Source organism: Piliocolobus tephrosceles, chromosome 1 (genome assembly GCF_002776525.5).
Source record: "Piliocolobus tephrosceles isolate RC106 chromosome 1, ASM277652v3, whole genome shotgun sequence".
In the NCBI taxonomy this organism is placed as follows: Eukaryota; Metazoa; Chordata; class Mammalia; order Primates; family Cercopithecidae; genus Piliocolobus; species Piliocolobus tephrosceles.
In genome coordinates this window covers 175,963,888-175,979,550 of record NC_045434.1, presented here as the reverse complement: position 1 = coordinate 175,979,550, position 15,663 = coordinate 175,963,888, and the positions used below count along the sequence as shown (strand labels likewise).

Here is a 15,663-nt window from a genome sequence, read left to right as displayed (position 1 = left end):
AAAAAAAAAAAAAAAAAAAAAAAAAAAAAAAAAAAAACACACATATACACAGACACACATGACCCTTTCTCAAAAAAAAAAAAAATAAATAAACCACACACAAACATAAAGGGGCAAGAGCAGGCTGGAGGGAAAGAGGAGCCTTCAGTTATGCATTCAGCTCAATAAATCTGCATTTTACATACAGTTAAGTAAATAAAGAGTAGAGGAAGAAGTCAAATACACATTTGTCTGGGAGGGAGGATTTCTAGTCTTGTCTTTGTCTCCTACCTGTAAAGATGAGCTGTTTATTTACATTGTCAGGGTGAGGGAGGCCACCTGGGGAGAGGCATGGCCTTCTGTCTGCTCCTATCTGTTTAGGAACAAAAGGAAAGACAGTTTTTTGCATGACTAGTTCCCAAGCTTAACTTTTCCCTTTGGCATAGTTTGGGGTCCTGAGATGTCATTTTCCTTCCACAGGGAACAGGTTCTAGAATTAGAGACCTTTATTCATATCCTGACTCTGCCACTTACTAGCAGTGTGACCTTCAACAAGTTACTTTACTAGTTGAACCTCTGTTTCTACATCGGTAAAATGGGGTGATAATATCTGCCTCATAGGATTATTGTGAGGATTAAATGATATTATTAAGAAAAAGCTCTTATTGCAGTGCCTGGTATGTCATAAGACCTTGGCAAATGTAAGCTCTGGTGGTTATTCCAGGCAGGGGGTACTTGCAAGAACAAAAGCAGAGATAAGAAAGTCCATACACCTTGTAGTAGTAGTTTGTGTTGACTCCTTGTTCCTTCTCTCTGGGATTAAGGGAATATGGCTGTAGTTACTTCCTGGCCTTTTCCAGTATGTGTGAATGGCAGTAGAGAGGCTAGTACTTAGGAAGCAGTGAGGGTGACTGGGAGCTTCCGACTATAGAGAATTTTTCAGGACTTCCCAGTGGACTTGGCGACCCTGAGTCTATAGCCATTGTTTGCAACGTCTGGGGAGAGTTGAGCTCCTTTGTATACCCCTGAGGTTCTAGTGGAGAGGTGGCTGAAAGACTTGGCCCTATCTGTCAACCAGTTGGCAGGCTAGGCTCAGCTCTGGGTACTGTAGATAAGGCCAGTTGTCTGAGGAACTTCAGAGAGGGGACAGAGGGAAAAAGCTTGCTTTTGGGTACCATGCTTTCTAGTTGTGAGCTATTTTCTGGTCAGTCATTGTCTGGCTGGTCTTCAGACTCCCAACTTCCTGGTAGGAGTAGGAAAGTTACCAGGTTGAGGTGAGGTACGCATGTTACTGCCCTGTGGTTCATGGCCCTGGCATCTGCTTCATCACATAGTGGAGGGGGACTATGCCAGGAGCCGGGTCCAAAGCATTGTGGGAGAGGAAGGCAGGCTGTAGCTGTTGAGCCTTTAAGGATTAGGGAGCATCTAAATTTTTTTTCTACCTTTTTTTTTTTTGAGACAAGGATCTTTGTTCTGTTGCCCAGATAGAGTGCAGTGATGCGATCTTGGCTCACCACAACCTCCACCTCCCAGGTTTAAGTGATTATCCTGCCTCAGCCACCTGAGTAGCTGATATTACAGGCATGCGCCACCACTCTAGCTAATTTTTGTATTTTTAGTAGAGATGGGGTTTCACCATGTTGGCCAGGCTGGTCTCGAACTCCTGGCCCCAAGTAATCTGTGACCTCGGCTTTCCAAAGTGCTGGGATTACAAGTTTGAGCCACTGTGCCCAGCCTTTTTCTTCTCCTTAGTGTTTTTTTCTTCCCCACTCTGTCCTGTTTTATGAGCTGACTCTGTGCAGGGCACAAGGGATGACACTGCCTCTTATCACACTGCAGCCCCTTGGCTGTTTACCTTTCTACTTGTTTACCTTTTATTTTGTCAACTGTCAGGGATCTAAGAAACCGAAAGTCCTGAAAAGATAATCATCTTACTCCAGGAGGGGAGAGGGTTTGTCCTGTTCAGACCCTGGAAAGGGAAGGTGCCATTTCAGGCTTTCACGTTTTCAGCTCCCACAGCGTCTTCCTCCCAGCTAACGCATTTCTCTGGAACACAGTTTTTCATAATAACTTCTATGTACAAAATCTTTGATCCTCAATCAAAAGACATGGAATCAGCTCTGGCTTTGCCACTTACAAGCGTGACTTTCCACAGATGAGACTGCTCTGAGATTGTTTCTTCATCTGTAGAGTGGGTGACACGGGCTACTTGAAAGGGATATGATCCAGATCAAGAGAGAGGATATATGGGAGCACTTTGCACAAGTGTGTAGCAGAGGGATTGACCTCATCATCATCTCAGTCTTAAAGATTAGGAGACAAACTCAGGGAAGTGTGTGGTGACTTTCCCAGGTTTACCCAGCGAGTACATAGTAAGCTGGAATGTGAATGCAGGTGTGAGATTCCAAGTCATGGCTCTTTTTCCTATCGCCCTCTGCTTTGGATGCTTGGTGCAGAAAGAAGCTTGCCTTGGGTATGGAAGGGTTGTCCCTGTGCTCCTCATCGAGACCCATGTGGATCCTTAGTGACTGATCCAATAGGGGACAGGGGTTGGCTTTCTCTTTTGCAGAGACAGGATAGTGTGGTAGCCCATTTCATTTGCTGGGTCATTTATTAAGTGCCTTTTATGTGTCAGGCCCTGGAGATCTCACAGTGCTGTCCCTCAGGGAGCTTCAGTTTAGAAGATCTAATTGGTGGTGCTCATTTCCCCTGGACCTATTGGGTGATTTCCTCTGACTTTCAAGTCTCATTTCCCTCTTCAGTTCAGAAGTCTAAAGGTTTTTTTAGGGCTAGTACTTGGAGCCTCTAATAATTTTTTTTTTTTTAAATTAAATTTCTAGGCCAAACACTGGCTCACAGCTGTAATCCCAGGACTTTGGAAGGCTGAGGCGGGCGGATCACTTGAGGTCAGGATTTCAAGACTAGCCTGGCCAACATGGTGAAACCCTGTTTCTACTAAAAATACAAAAGTTAGCCCGGCATAGTGGCACATGCCTGTAATATAAGCTACTCAGGAAGCTGAGGCACAAGAATTGCTTAAATTGGGGAGGCAGGCACATGCCACCACACCTAGCTAATTTTTGTATTTTTAGTAGAGACAGGGTTTCACCATGTTGGCCAGGCTGAACTCGAACTCCTGACCTCAGGTGATCCACCTGCCTCTGCCTCCCAAAGTGCTAGGATTACAGGCATGAGCCACCATGCCCCGTTGGTTTATTTAATCTTTAATAGCAACATTGGTCATTATTTCATTCTTTCCTTCAACTAACATTCATTGAGCTTTGTCCTATACACTGAAATTATACAGGTGAATCTGACATAGTCTCTGCCTTAAGAAATCCTGGTCTCTGCCTAGTTGAGAAGATAAAGTACAGGAGAGTGATTAGCACTCTAGTACATATATTATGGATGAGGGCAGAGTGGTACAGTGTCCAGACTCAGAGTCATACAGATCCTGAGTTCAAATCCCAGCTCTGCTACTTTCTACTGGCATGATTTTGGATAACGTTTACCTCTCTAAATCTTAGTTTCTTCATCTCTAAAATGGATAATACAATTTCCATTCATGTGGATTGCAGAACAGAATACAGGTAAATTGTTTAGTTAGTACCATGCCTACCACATTAAACGGGTTCACTAAATAGTAGCAGCCATTATGTACATAGTGCCACAGGAGCACAGAGGTGAGAGAGACAAGCAGCCTGGAGTCACTGAGGAAGGCTTTGCATAGGAGGTGACATCTGAGGAACTTGCCTGTGGAAAAGAGCTCTAGGCAGAGAGGTGGCATGGGCAAAGAGACATAAGGAAATCCAGTATCAGGAGTGATGAGGAGGTCAGGCTTCCTGGACTGTGACAAGCTTGGAGAGTGTCATAGAAGTTCACTGGGGTCTCATTGAGAAGGGCTTTGAATGCTAAGCTAGTGAGCTTAAAGAGCTTGGACTTGATGCTATAGCTGGGAGAGTCAGTGAAGGGTCTGTGTTTAATTGCGTTGTCAAAGCCTGACTCAAGGGAGCAAGACTGATTGCTGATTCTTGGTTGAGTGGTTGAGTTTTATGCGCCTTACCCAGTGTGGGGCTGGATATAGAAAAGGTACAGGCCTGATCTTGCCCATGTAGCTCTTGGAGAAAGAGGGAAGGTGGTCCTTTATGATTTTCTTGAAAAAGGCTTAAAAGAAGTAGTAGAGGTGTGGAGAGAATGGGAGGACAGGACAGGGAGAATAGGGATTGGGGAAGAGATGTAAAGGGAAGCAGAGGGAAGCTCTGTGGCTCTACTAGCTGTGTGGATTCTGGTGGGACATGGAGCCTGGGCCAAGTCCCTTTAACACTGATGGCCCAGACAAGCCCTGGAGTCTAATACAGAAGGCGTCTGGCTCAGAAGGTTCTGAGTTGGGTAGGCTGATATGGAGGGAGGACTCCCTGAAAGCATGGGTTTGTCATATGGCCACATGATCTCTGAAGAGTATAGGTAGACTGCCAAGGCTCTGGAGGTGGGGCAGGGAAAGGGATGGAAAGGAACAGAGGGAATCTTTGCTTTATGGGTATAGCACTGGTCTGGAAACAAGAGGTCTGTCTTTTGAGCCTAACATTCTGCATAGTCAAGTGGGTAAACCCTCTCTCATGCTGTCCCCTGCCTAGTTCCCAAGGCCCTAGAACCTGTAATGTTTTTGTTTTTTGTTGAGACAGTTCCTCACTATGTCACGCAGGTTGTAGTGCACTCATGGCTCACTGAAGCTTCGACCTCCCGGACTCAAGCGATCCTCCCACCTCAGCCTCCCAAGTAGCTGGGGCTATGGGTGTAAGCTGCTATGTCCAGCTAATTTTTGTATGTTTTGTAGAGATGGCGTTTCACCATGTTGGCCAGGCTGGTCTGGAATTCCTGGGCTCAAGTGATCCGCCTGCCTCGGCCTCCCAAAGTGCTGGGATTACAGGCGTGAGCCTCTGCACCTGCCCGGAATGTTTTTGAGTGCTCTTTTCCTGTCTGTACGAGACTTTGCTACCGTATAGGGAATGCCACGTTGCACTCTGAATAAGGATTCTTTTGTAGGGACACAGGCTCAAGAACTCTGAGAATCAGACTTACCAAGCCCTGGACAGCTTGAATACCAGCCGGCGGGTGCTCATCTCCGGAACTCCTATCCAGAATGATCTGCTTGAGTATTTCAGCTTGGTACATTTTGTTAATTCCGGCATCCTAGGTAAGAATCTAGCCTTGTTTGCCACATCAGAGAGGAGCCCTGCCTAGTCTTTGGGAGTATAACTCCAGCTGAGGAGAGAAAGAAGAGAATGCTAGTTATATGTGGGTCACTAGGCACTCTTGTAGGAAGGCTTCTCTTGTCAGGGAGTAGCAAAGCCGTTGGGAGGCCTTGGATCTGCTGAGCAATTCAGCAAAGCCTATATCAGCCATTTTTCCATTGCAGAGGTGGCAGGGGCTATACAGGGTGTGATGTTATGACGAGCTGAGGGTGGAATTATTATTTTTGCTTCTCACATCCTAGCTCCCTTTCAAGAACTTTGGCCTCAGAGCAAGCTCTGTGTTGGGCAGATGTGTGTTTTTTAAAAATCATTTTAACCATTTTTAAGTGTAACAATTCAGTGGTATTAAGTACATTCACGTTGTGCAACCATCACCATCATCCATCTTCAGATTTTTTTTTTTCTATTTACTAAACTGAAAATCTACCCAATGACTCCTCTCCCCTTCCCTCCCAGTGCTTTGAGAGGCTGGGGTGGGAAGATCACTTGAGGCCAGTTCATGACCAGCCTGGGCAACATAGTGAGATCTCGTCTCTACAAAATAAGGAAATTAGCTGGGTGTGGTGTGTGTGTGCTGCTGGTCCTAGCTACTCAGGAGGCTGTGATCATGCCACTGCACTCTAGCTTGGGCAACAGAGCAAGGCCCTGTCTCTAAAATAATAATAATAATAAAAACTCCTTATTCCTCCCTCCCCTAATCCCTGGCAACCACATATATATTTGTGAAATGGTGTGTTAGTACCACCCCAACTTGCCAGTGCTCAAGAGTAAGCAGAAGGCCAGGCGCGGTGGCTCAAGCCTGTAATCCCAGCACTTTGAGAGGCTGAGACGGGCGGATCACGAGGTCAGGAGATCGAGACCATCCTAGCTAACACGGTGAAACCCCGTCTCTACTAAAAATACAAAAAACTAGCCAGGCCAGGTGGCGGGCGCCTGTAGTCCCAGCTACTCCGGAGGCTGAGGTAGGAGAATGGCATAAACCCGGGAGGCGGAGCTTGCAGTGAGCTGAGATCCGGCCACTGCACTCCAGCCCGGGCGACAGAGTGAGACTCCGTCTCAAAAAAAAAAAAAAAAAAAAAAAGAGTAAGCAGAGAACCTGCTAAGTGGCAAGATTATGACCAAGTGAACACATTTGTGTAACCACCATCAGATTAATTACTAACACTCACTCGGCAGTCCCTTTTATAATCACTGTCCTCTCCTTTCACCCTAGCAGTAAACTCCTTCTTGACACTATAGGTTGGTTTTGCCTATTTTTGAATTTATATAAATGAAATCATATAGTATGTATTCCTTTATATCTGGTTTCTTTTGTTCAACATTATGTTTATAAAGTTTATCCACATTATGTGTAGCAGTAGTTCATTCATTTTCATAATTGCATACTATTCCATGTTATGAATACACTAGAATTTATTCTACTGGTTTGGTTTTGTTTGTTGAGACAGAGTCTCTGTTGCCCAGGCTGGAGTACAGTGTTGCAATCATAGCTCACTGCACCCACAACTTCCTGGGCTCAAGCAATCCTCCCACCTCAGCTTCCTTAGTAGCTAGGACTACAGGCACATGCCACCACCATTGGCTAACTTTTAAATTTTTTATAGAGATGGGGTCTCACTATGTTGCTCAGGCTGGTCTTGAATTCCTGGGTTCAAATGATTCTCTTGCGTCAGCCTCTCAAACTGCTGGAATTACAGGCATGAGCCCCTATGCCTGGCTTCCAACTTTTTCTGTTTGGATATCTGGTTCACCCTGCATCATACATTGAAAAGACCATTCTTTCCCCCATTGCTTTGTAGGGCTACCTTCTTCATAAACCAAATGTTCATATATGTGTTGCTCCATTTATGGACTCTGTTCTGTTCCTCTGGTCTGTTTGTCTCCTTGTGCCAGTACTTCTCTGCTTTATTTACTGTGGCCTAATAAGTCTTGATATTCATTAGTGTGAATATTCTATCTATAGTCTTCTTTTTTATTAAATTTTGACATGGGGTCTTGCTTTGTCACCCAGGCTGGAATGCAGTGGTGAGATCATGGCTCACTGCAGCCTTAACTTCCGGGCTCTGGTGATCCGCCTGCCTCAGCCTCCTCAGTAGCTGGGACAACAGGCACACACTATCATGCCTGGCTAATTTTTGTATTTTGGGTAGAGGTGGGGTTTTGCCATGTTGTCCAGGCTGGTCTTGAACTCTTGAGCTCAAACAATCTGCTCAGCCTCCAACTATATTCTTACGCCTTAACATTGTCCTAGATATTCTTGGCCCTTTGCATTCCCATGTAAATTTCAGAATCAACTTGTCAATTTATACCCCTACTGCCTGCCATACCCAACAAAATAACTCTAACTGGATTTTAATTGGGCTGTATTGAAACATAGATAAATTCTGAAACATCTTTCATTTTTATATAAGGAACCTTCCAATATATTAATATGCTCTGTCTCTCAACTTATTTAGGTCATCTTTAATTTCTCTCAATGTGGCCAGGTGCGACGGCTCACAACTGTAATTCCAGCACTTTGGGAGGCCAAGGCGGGAGGGTACCTGGAGCCCAGGAGTTCAAGACCAGCCTGGGCAACATGGCAAAATTCCATCTCTACAAAAAAATACAAAAGTTAGCTGAGTGTGGTGGCATGTGCCTATAGTCCCAGCTACTTGGGAGGCTGAGGCTGTGGTGAGCCATGATTGCCCCATTGCATTCCAGCCTGGGCGACAGGGAGAGAACCTGTCTCAAAAAAAAAAAAAAAAAAATTGGCCGGGCACAGTGGCTTACGCCTGTAATCCCAGCACTTTGGGAGGCTGAGGCAGGCGGATCACGAGATCAGGAGTTCAAGACCAGCCTGACCAACATGGTGAAACCCCGTCTCTATTAGAAATACAAAAATTAGCCAGGCACGGAGGCGGGTGCCTGTAATCCCAACTACTTGGGAGGCTGAGGCAGGAGAATTGCCTGAACCCAGGAGGCAGAGGCTGCAGTGAGCCGAGATTGCGCCACTGCACTCCAGCCTGGGTGACAGAGCAAGACTCCATCTCAGAAAAAAAAAAAAAAAAAAAAAAAAAATCCACTCTGGCCATGTTTGTCTTTTTAGTGGACTATTCAGTCCATTTACATTTACTCTAAGTAATTATATATTTGGATTTTCACCTATCATCTCACTATTTGGCCTTTCAAGTCTTTACTGCTTTGATACCTCTCTGATCTGTTAAACAGAAATTGGCCTATATTCTGTTTAGCCTTGTTCTTGGTAGGAAGGCTGTTTTGTGAGAAGGTAGTCTGCCATCACTAGCTGTGGGAAAATCATTCCTTTTCCACATTCTTCTGTTTTCCTTCTCTCCTGTTTTTAGGGACTGCCCATGAATTCAAGAAGCATTTTGAATTGCCAATTTTGAAGGGTCGAGATGCTGCTGCTAGTGAGGCAGACAGGAAGCTAGGAGAGGAGCGGCTGCGGGAGCTCACCAGTATTGTGAATAGGTAATGACCTCAAGCGAAGTCATTAGAATTGCCTCCCAAACCATCCATGGCCAGTCCTTTGGGGGCTTTGCCTGTCGAGAGCCCTCAAAGGCTGGGATTCTAGGAAGGGAGTGGGATCTGTGTCCTAACTACGGCCACTGAATAAACAAAGGAGTCTTGGAGGCGAAGTTCCTGCTTTCTTTCTAGCCTGGGCTCTGTGGTCTGGTTTTGGTCTGTTTATCAGCCTGCTGAGGAAGCTCTTCTCTGATGCTGCTGGACTTCTTGAGCAAAGTATACCTTGAAGCATTACTAGTATTTCCGAAGCTTCCTGTCAGTTTGTCTCAGACCCGAAGCATTAGGCTTCTCTTTCCAGGCCCCATAGTCATTCTGTGACAGGTAGGAGAAGATCTGAAAGGGGCTTGTGGCTCCCAGGCTAAGAGGACTTACTTTTTCATGGGACTTACATAACCCAGGGGGTAGGCACATTCTGGACTCCTTTGTCCAGAGGTGGTATGCACTTAATAGGTTACATTCTAAAGAGTCCTCCTGCTCTTCCCAACAACTGCCTGGCTACCTGGCTACCTCTCCCTACCAATTTTAGATGGCAGGCCGGGTGTGGTGGCTCATGCCTATAATCCCACCACTTTGGGAAACCGAGGCAGGTGGATCACTTGAGGTAAGGAGTTCGAGACCAGCCTGGCCAACATGGGGAAATACAAAAATTAGCCGGGTGTGGTGGGGTGCACCTGTAGTCCCAGCTACTCTGGAGGGAGAGGCAGGAGAATCGCTTGAACCTGGGAGGCGGAGGTTGGAGTGAGCTGAGACGCGCCACTGCACTCCAGTGTGGGTGACAGAGCAAGACTCCGTCTCAAAAAAAAAAAAAAAAAAAAAAAAAATTAGATGGCAGGAAGAAGAATTGGTGTTTTCTTAAGATCTGCTTCTTAGGTGCCTGATCCCTGTCCTTCCTGGTCTTCCCAGGAGGTCTATGCTTAATTCCATTTAGCCATGTAGCAGCGGGCATTTGGACAAATGCAAGCAGAAACTCCCCTAAGGACTTAGTAATTTACAGCTTGCTTTTCCTGTTAGAGCTCCTGTCTCAATGGGAAGCCTCAGTCTTCTCTTGAAGACTAGGCAACGTATTGAAGGGGAAGAGAAAGTGCTGCCTGTCTAAGCTAGAATGTTTGGAAGGTCTCTGTTCCCATAACTGAGACCCTGATACAGATGTGTTTGACATAGGTCTGATGAGTCTCTGACTTTTTTTTTTTTTTTTTTGAGACGGAGTCTTGCTCTTGTTGCCCAGGCTGGAGTGCAATGGGGTGATCTCGACTCACTGCAACCTCCACCCCCGGGTTCAAGCAATTCTCCTGCCTCAGCCTCCCGAGTAGCTGGGTTTACAGGCGCCTGCCACCATATTTGGCTAATTTTCATATTTTTAGTAGAGAAGGGGTTTCTCCGTTTTGGCCAGGCTGGTCTCGAACTCCTGACCTCAGGTGATCCACCGCCTCGGCTTCCCAAAGTGCTGGGATTACAGGCGTTAGCTACTGCGCCTGACCAGTCTCTGACATTTGATACTGTAAAAGAGGGCTAGTCTTGGTCCTTTGGGTGGTAGCTTTTATTCCCGTAGTTAGCATGGCAATTTTACCAGCCTCTTGCCTTTTTACCCTGTTTTCTCTAGATGCCTGATACGGAGGACTTCTGATATCCTTTCTAAATATCTGCCTGTGAAGATTGAGCAGGTCGTTTGTTGTAGGTACTGAACTTAACTGAAAGATCTGGAGTGAGTGGGTCAAAGCTTAGCTCCTGAAGCATGGCTGGACTCTCAAGGTATTCTCAGAGGACAGGAGGGTGGTCTAGCTTTTTCCACTGACCCAGCTGCCTTTTTTAGGCTGACACCCCTTCAGACTGAGTTATACAAGAGGTTTCTGAGACAAGCCAAACCAGCAGAAGAATTGCATGAGGGCAAGATGAGTGTGTCTTCCCTTTCTTCCATCACCTCACTAAAGAAGCTTTGTAATCGTGAGTTGGGCTTGTGTCCTGGTGTCCTCTGTGAGAGTGAGCAAGGGAGGGTAGGTTCCTGTAGTGGCCCGGCGACCCTCACTAAAACTTGTCCAGAGTCATACTCATAGAGGCCACATGTGATTCCAACCCTACCCAAGACACGAACCCTGCATTGTGGACTCTGTTTACCAGACCCTTTGCTTTGGAAAATTGAACTCATCTTCTGTCCAGTCCATGCTTGATGACCTGGGATATGTCGACTGTGTTTGTGAGTGCTTGCATATACACATGCTCATATACAATGTTGGGCAGGAGGAAAAATAACAAAGAAACCTTGCCTGCTCTGTTATAGCTCCCTTTTTGGGAGAACACATTAGTGAGTGAGATTGTCCATCCATTGTCCCAGATGGCACCGACTGTATTCTGTTGGAATTTGGTAGGATGAAGATCAAGCAAGTCTGATATTGAGGAAGGCCTTCTGGGCTAGGCTTCTAGAGGGAATTCTAGTGAACACTGTTCAGAAAACAAAGTAGCTGGGTTTTGTTTTCTCCCAGATCCAGCTTTAATCCATGATAAGTGTGTGGAAGAAGAGGATGGCTTTGTGGGTGCCTTGGACCTCTTCCCTCCTGGTTATAGCTCTAAGGCCCTGGAGCCCCAGCTGTCAGGTGACCCTTTTCCTACCAGTATTTGGGCTTCTCTAGGAGGAGGGTGGGAGATTGTCTTTGTGCTAGGGCTGTCCTGTTTCAAGGCAGGATATCAAGAGTGCCTGGGCCATTGGGATAGCCAGTAGGGGATTGCTGGTTGCTGCTCTTCCCAGGTAAGATGCTGGTCCTGGATTACATTCTGGCGGTGACCAGAAGCTGTAGCAGTGACAAAGTAGTGCTGGTGTCGAATTACACCCAGACTTTGGATCTCTTTGAGAAGCTGTGCCGGGCCCGAAGGTAGGAAAGAGCCTAACCAGGATGCCAAAGGGGATGTACCCCTCCCCTACTGCCCCTCTAGTTCTGATTTGTGGGTGTGGGCCAAGATCTGGGCACATAAATGCTTTCCCTGAAGATATCTTCCCTTATTGCTGTGGTGGCCCCAGCTCTATCTCCAAGTAGAAGATCCTCTAGTCCTTCAGGTACTCCTTTAGGACAGAGTCTTGGCCTCTAGCTCCCTGCCCCTGCCTTTGGGAGCTTAGGGCCTCAAGCATGGTTATTTCAATCCCTTCAGTAGCTCTCACTCTGCTTTCTTGGGTCTTTTTTAAAAAGTTTTTATTTTAAAATTTGTTTTCCCCAATCACTGAAGCTCTATTTTCTTGGGTCTCAAATCCCTCTTCAGGTACTTATATGTCCGCCTGGATGGCACGATGTCCATTAAGAAGCGAGCCAAGGTTGTAGAACGCTTCAATAGTCCATCGGTAAATGCACATCCCCTGTCCCCACACCACCAATGCAGTGTCATCAGAATTAAGGATTGATGGAGAAGCTATAAGGGGTTACCTTGATTTTTTTTTTTTTTTCTTCTTCCCTTAGTGGATATGGTAGGATTTGGCTGGTTGGTGATGGCTGGGCTGGGAACTGACTTTGTGTGTTGAGAAATTGGCTGGTGAGCAGATAAACTGGTGGCTTTCACAATTGGTGCTGAGTAGTATAGAGGCATGAGAGAGGAGCTGGTTGGGCTGAGCAGGATCCCAGTTTAGACTATAAGAGGTTCCTTTTCTCCTGTTTCTTCTCTTTCCAGAGCCCTGACTTTGTCTTCATGCTGAGCAGCAAAGCTGGGGGCTGTGGCCTCAATCTCATTGGGGCTAACCGGCTGGTCATGTTTGACCCTGACTGGAACCCAGCCAATGATGAACAAGCCATGGCCCGGGTCTGGCGAGATGGTCAAAAGAAGACTTGCTATATCTACCGCCTGCTGTCTGTAAGGATGGTGATAGTAGTCATAGTAGGGGTGGGTTATGGAACGAGACCTTCAGGACCATCTTGTTTCTTAGTGCCTCTCTTTGGCCTTTCTGTCTCTAGTAGTAGCCAAGCTATGGGCCCAGAAGTGAGTCCTTTATTCTTCTGTTCTCCCTCCCCTTCTCTCCACCCCATTCCCTCAAACCATTCTTACTGTGCCATCTGAATACTTGTTCAGTACATCCTTTTCACAGGACACCTGCTTCCCTTATACATGATTTCTGCTGTGTCACCAGCCTTGTAGTCTTCTCTCATCCCCTGTCCTATTTGCATTCTCCAAGTTATCAATTATCACCTTCAGACCATCCATCCCATAGTTCCTCTCTTGCAGCTTACGTCGTTGGACTTGACTACCCTCTTTTCTCTCTTGCTGCAGTCCTCTATTCTCTGCTATATTCCTAATTCATTGATGACTTTGGACACTAGCTCAGCCTTCATTTCTTTTCCAAAGCCAGCAATCATACTGGCTGACCTCAAGGACCATGCGGTCATCCAGCACTCTGGCCTTCATGTTTCCTTGACCTCATCTCAATCCCCCTTCATCTTAACTATTCCTAAGGTCACACTGTGGAACTTGTTAGAACCCAAAACCTTAATAATTGTCATTCTACTCTCACTTCTTGTCCTCCTAGCTTTCACATACCTGCTGTATCTGCTTCAGCCTACTGTTCCTGTAGCCTGTCCCCTTGCCACCCTCCCACTCATCTGGCTTGACTTCCTTGTTTATTTAGCCCAGTCTTCATTGTGCATCCTTTCAGCTACTCTTTTCCCAATACCCATTCCAGTTGGATTATTTGAGCTGTTTTCAGCTTCTACACCAGCTACATTGCATTTACAGGTTGGTACTACCACAAATTCATGTTCTCTTTTTGAGATGGGCCATATCTCATTTCCTTCAACCATTTGAAGCATCTACCATTTCTCTCAAATTTCCTGCCTAACTCATCTTCTTTCTACTCACTCATCAGACTCCTTATACCACTGAACCTACCTTCAAATATACTACTGACTTCCTAATTGCCAAAACAGGAGACTATTGATTTTTCCTCTTTGTGTATCTCACACTGTAACTAATAATCCCTTTAAAAATGCTCTTCTAGGCTGGGTGCAGAAGGATCACTTGAGGCCAGGAGTTTGAGGCTATAGTAAGCTAGGATTGTGCCACTCTATCCTGGGTGACAGAACAGGATCCTGTCTTAAAAAAAAAAAAAAAAAAAAATTTTTTTTCATCTTTGGAAACTCCACTCTGGTTCTTCTACCTCTCTGATTACATATAGTCATTGTACTGACAAATCTCTAACTATAAAATTTTAGCCCAGATCTCTTACCTGAGCTGTAAACCCCTATTTCTGTCACTTAATCTACATTTCCACTTAGATTTTTAATGAGCACTTTAGAAGTATCATGACTAAACTCATTCCCCTTCTGATTAATTGATTTTGAGACAGTTTCTTTCTGTCGCCTAAGCTGGAGGACAGTGGCACGATCATGGCCCACTACAGCTTCAACCTCCCACCTCAACCCCCTGAAGTAGCCCCAGCTACAGGTGTGTGCCACCACACCCGGATAACTTTTTTCTTTATTTTTTGTAGAGAAGGGGTCCTGCTATTTTGCGTAGGCTGGTCTCGAACATCTGGACTCAAGTGATCCTCCCACCTTGGCCTTCCCAAGTGCTGGGATTAACAGCATAAGCCACCACACCTGGCGCCCTTTCTGAATGTTGTTCTTAATGGCTCCATTATCCACCCAACCCAAAACTGGGAATAATCTTAGTGGACTATTCTTTTCTCCTAACAACCAGATTCCTACCAGTTTTCACTGATTCTTACCTTCTTGAAATTTCCTTAATCTAACTAACCCTGCTCTCCAAGCCCTCCAGAGGTCATGGTCATCTGTCACTTGGATATTGCAGCAGCTTCCTAATTGTTTACTTCTGTCTTATCCCAACCCATTGTTCACATACTGCTTCCAGAAGGAGCTTTCCAAAAATTCTGATTTTACTTTTCATCCCTTTGAAGACAAGATTAAGGCCTTCAGCATGGCATCCAAGGTTCTTTTTTTTTTTGAGATGGAGTCTTGCTCTTGTTGCCCAGGCTGGAGTGCAATGGCACAATCTCGGCTCACTGCAACCTCTGCCTCCTGGGTTCAAGCGATTCTCTTGCTTCTCCTGAGTAGCTGGGATTACAGGTGCCCACCACCACACCTGGCTAATTTTTGTATTTTTAGTAGAGACGGGGTTTTGCCATGTTGGCCAGGCTGGTCTCGAACTCCTGATCTTGTGATCTGCCTGCCTCGGCCTCCCAAAGTGCTGGGATTACAGGCGTGAGCCACCGTGCCTGTCCCCAAGGTTCTTTAATGTGGCCTCTGCTGACTTCCCAGTCTCAGCTCTTACTACACTCCCACCAACCTCTAGTTAGCCTGAATTCCTCACAGTCCTCCAATAGGCCAGTAGTATTCCTTTGTTCCTATGCTGGGAATGCCTTTCTTTGTATCTTTTCTTACAAACCATCTATTCATTTTCAAGATTGAGCTTAAGGATAGAGTTTCAAGTTTTCAATACTGTTCTACTCTACCACCCTTATGGACTCCCAGTTATCCTGTACAGATTTCTGTCATTGTATCAACTCTTTAAATGTCTGTCTTTCTCACTATTCTAGGAGCTCAAGGATAGGGGATATATATGATTCTTCTTTGTATCCTAATGTCAGCACAGGGTCTGAAATAGAATAGATACCCAAATGATATTTATTGAATGAATTAGAGTTGGGCTTGGTATGGAAATCTGAAGCTGCAGCAGACAAACCTCAGTTCACTCTGAAGGGATTTAGCCAGGCTCCGGGACCCTTCATTAGTACGGAAAATAGCCTGGGTCTACATGACTATTCATGTCATGTTCTCAGGAGACAGACTGGGAAAATGGGCCTCAGCTGAGTAGAGATAATGCTCTGGGACTCATACTTTTTATTCATATCCCCTTCTCGGGTAGCTGTGTTTTACCCCTTTGGTTTTCCTGCTCCCTTTTTTTTTTTTTTTTTTTTTTT

At 45.6% G+C, this 15,663-nt stretch overlaps 1 protein-coding gene across 5 annotated transcripts in view; it reads left to right on the top strand.

Annotated features, from left to right (window-relative positions):
* The window catches only part of RAD54L (RAD54 like), a 42,526-nt gene that overhangs the window by 25,545 nt on the left and 1,318 nt on the right, over positions 1-15,663 (top strand). For 4 of the 5 annotated variants that reach the window (XM_023221497.2, XM_031934161.1, XM_023221500.1 and 1 more), the window contains 8 exons: positions 5,023-5,173; positions 8,576-8,702; positions 10,357-10,431; positions 10,567-10,697; positions 11,234-11,344; positions 11,497-11,620; positions 12,003-12,081; positions 12,405-12,584. In XM_023221497.2, the coding sequence (XP_023077265.1) occupies positions 5,023-5,173; positions 8,576-8,702; positions 10,357-10,431; positions 10,567-10,697; positions 11,234-11,344; positions 11,497-11,620; positions 12,003-12,081; positions 12,405-12,584 (978 nt within the window). The remainder of the gene's footprint in view (positions 1-5,022; positions 5,174-8,575; positions 8,703-10,356; positions 10,432-10,566; positions 10,698-11,233; positions 11,345-11,496; positions 11,621-12,002; positions 12,082-12,404; positions 12,585-15,663) is intronic. The other variant, XM_023221499.1, reaches the window with a different exon arrangement.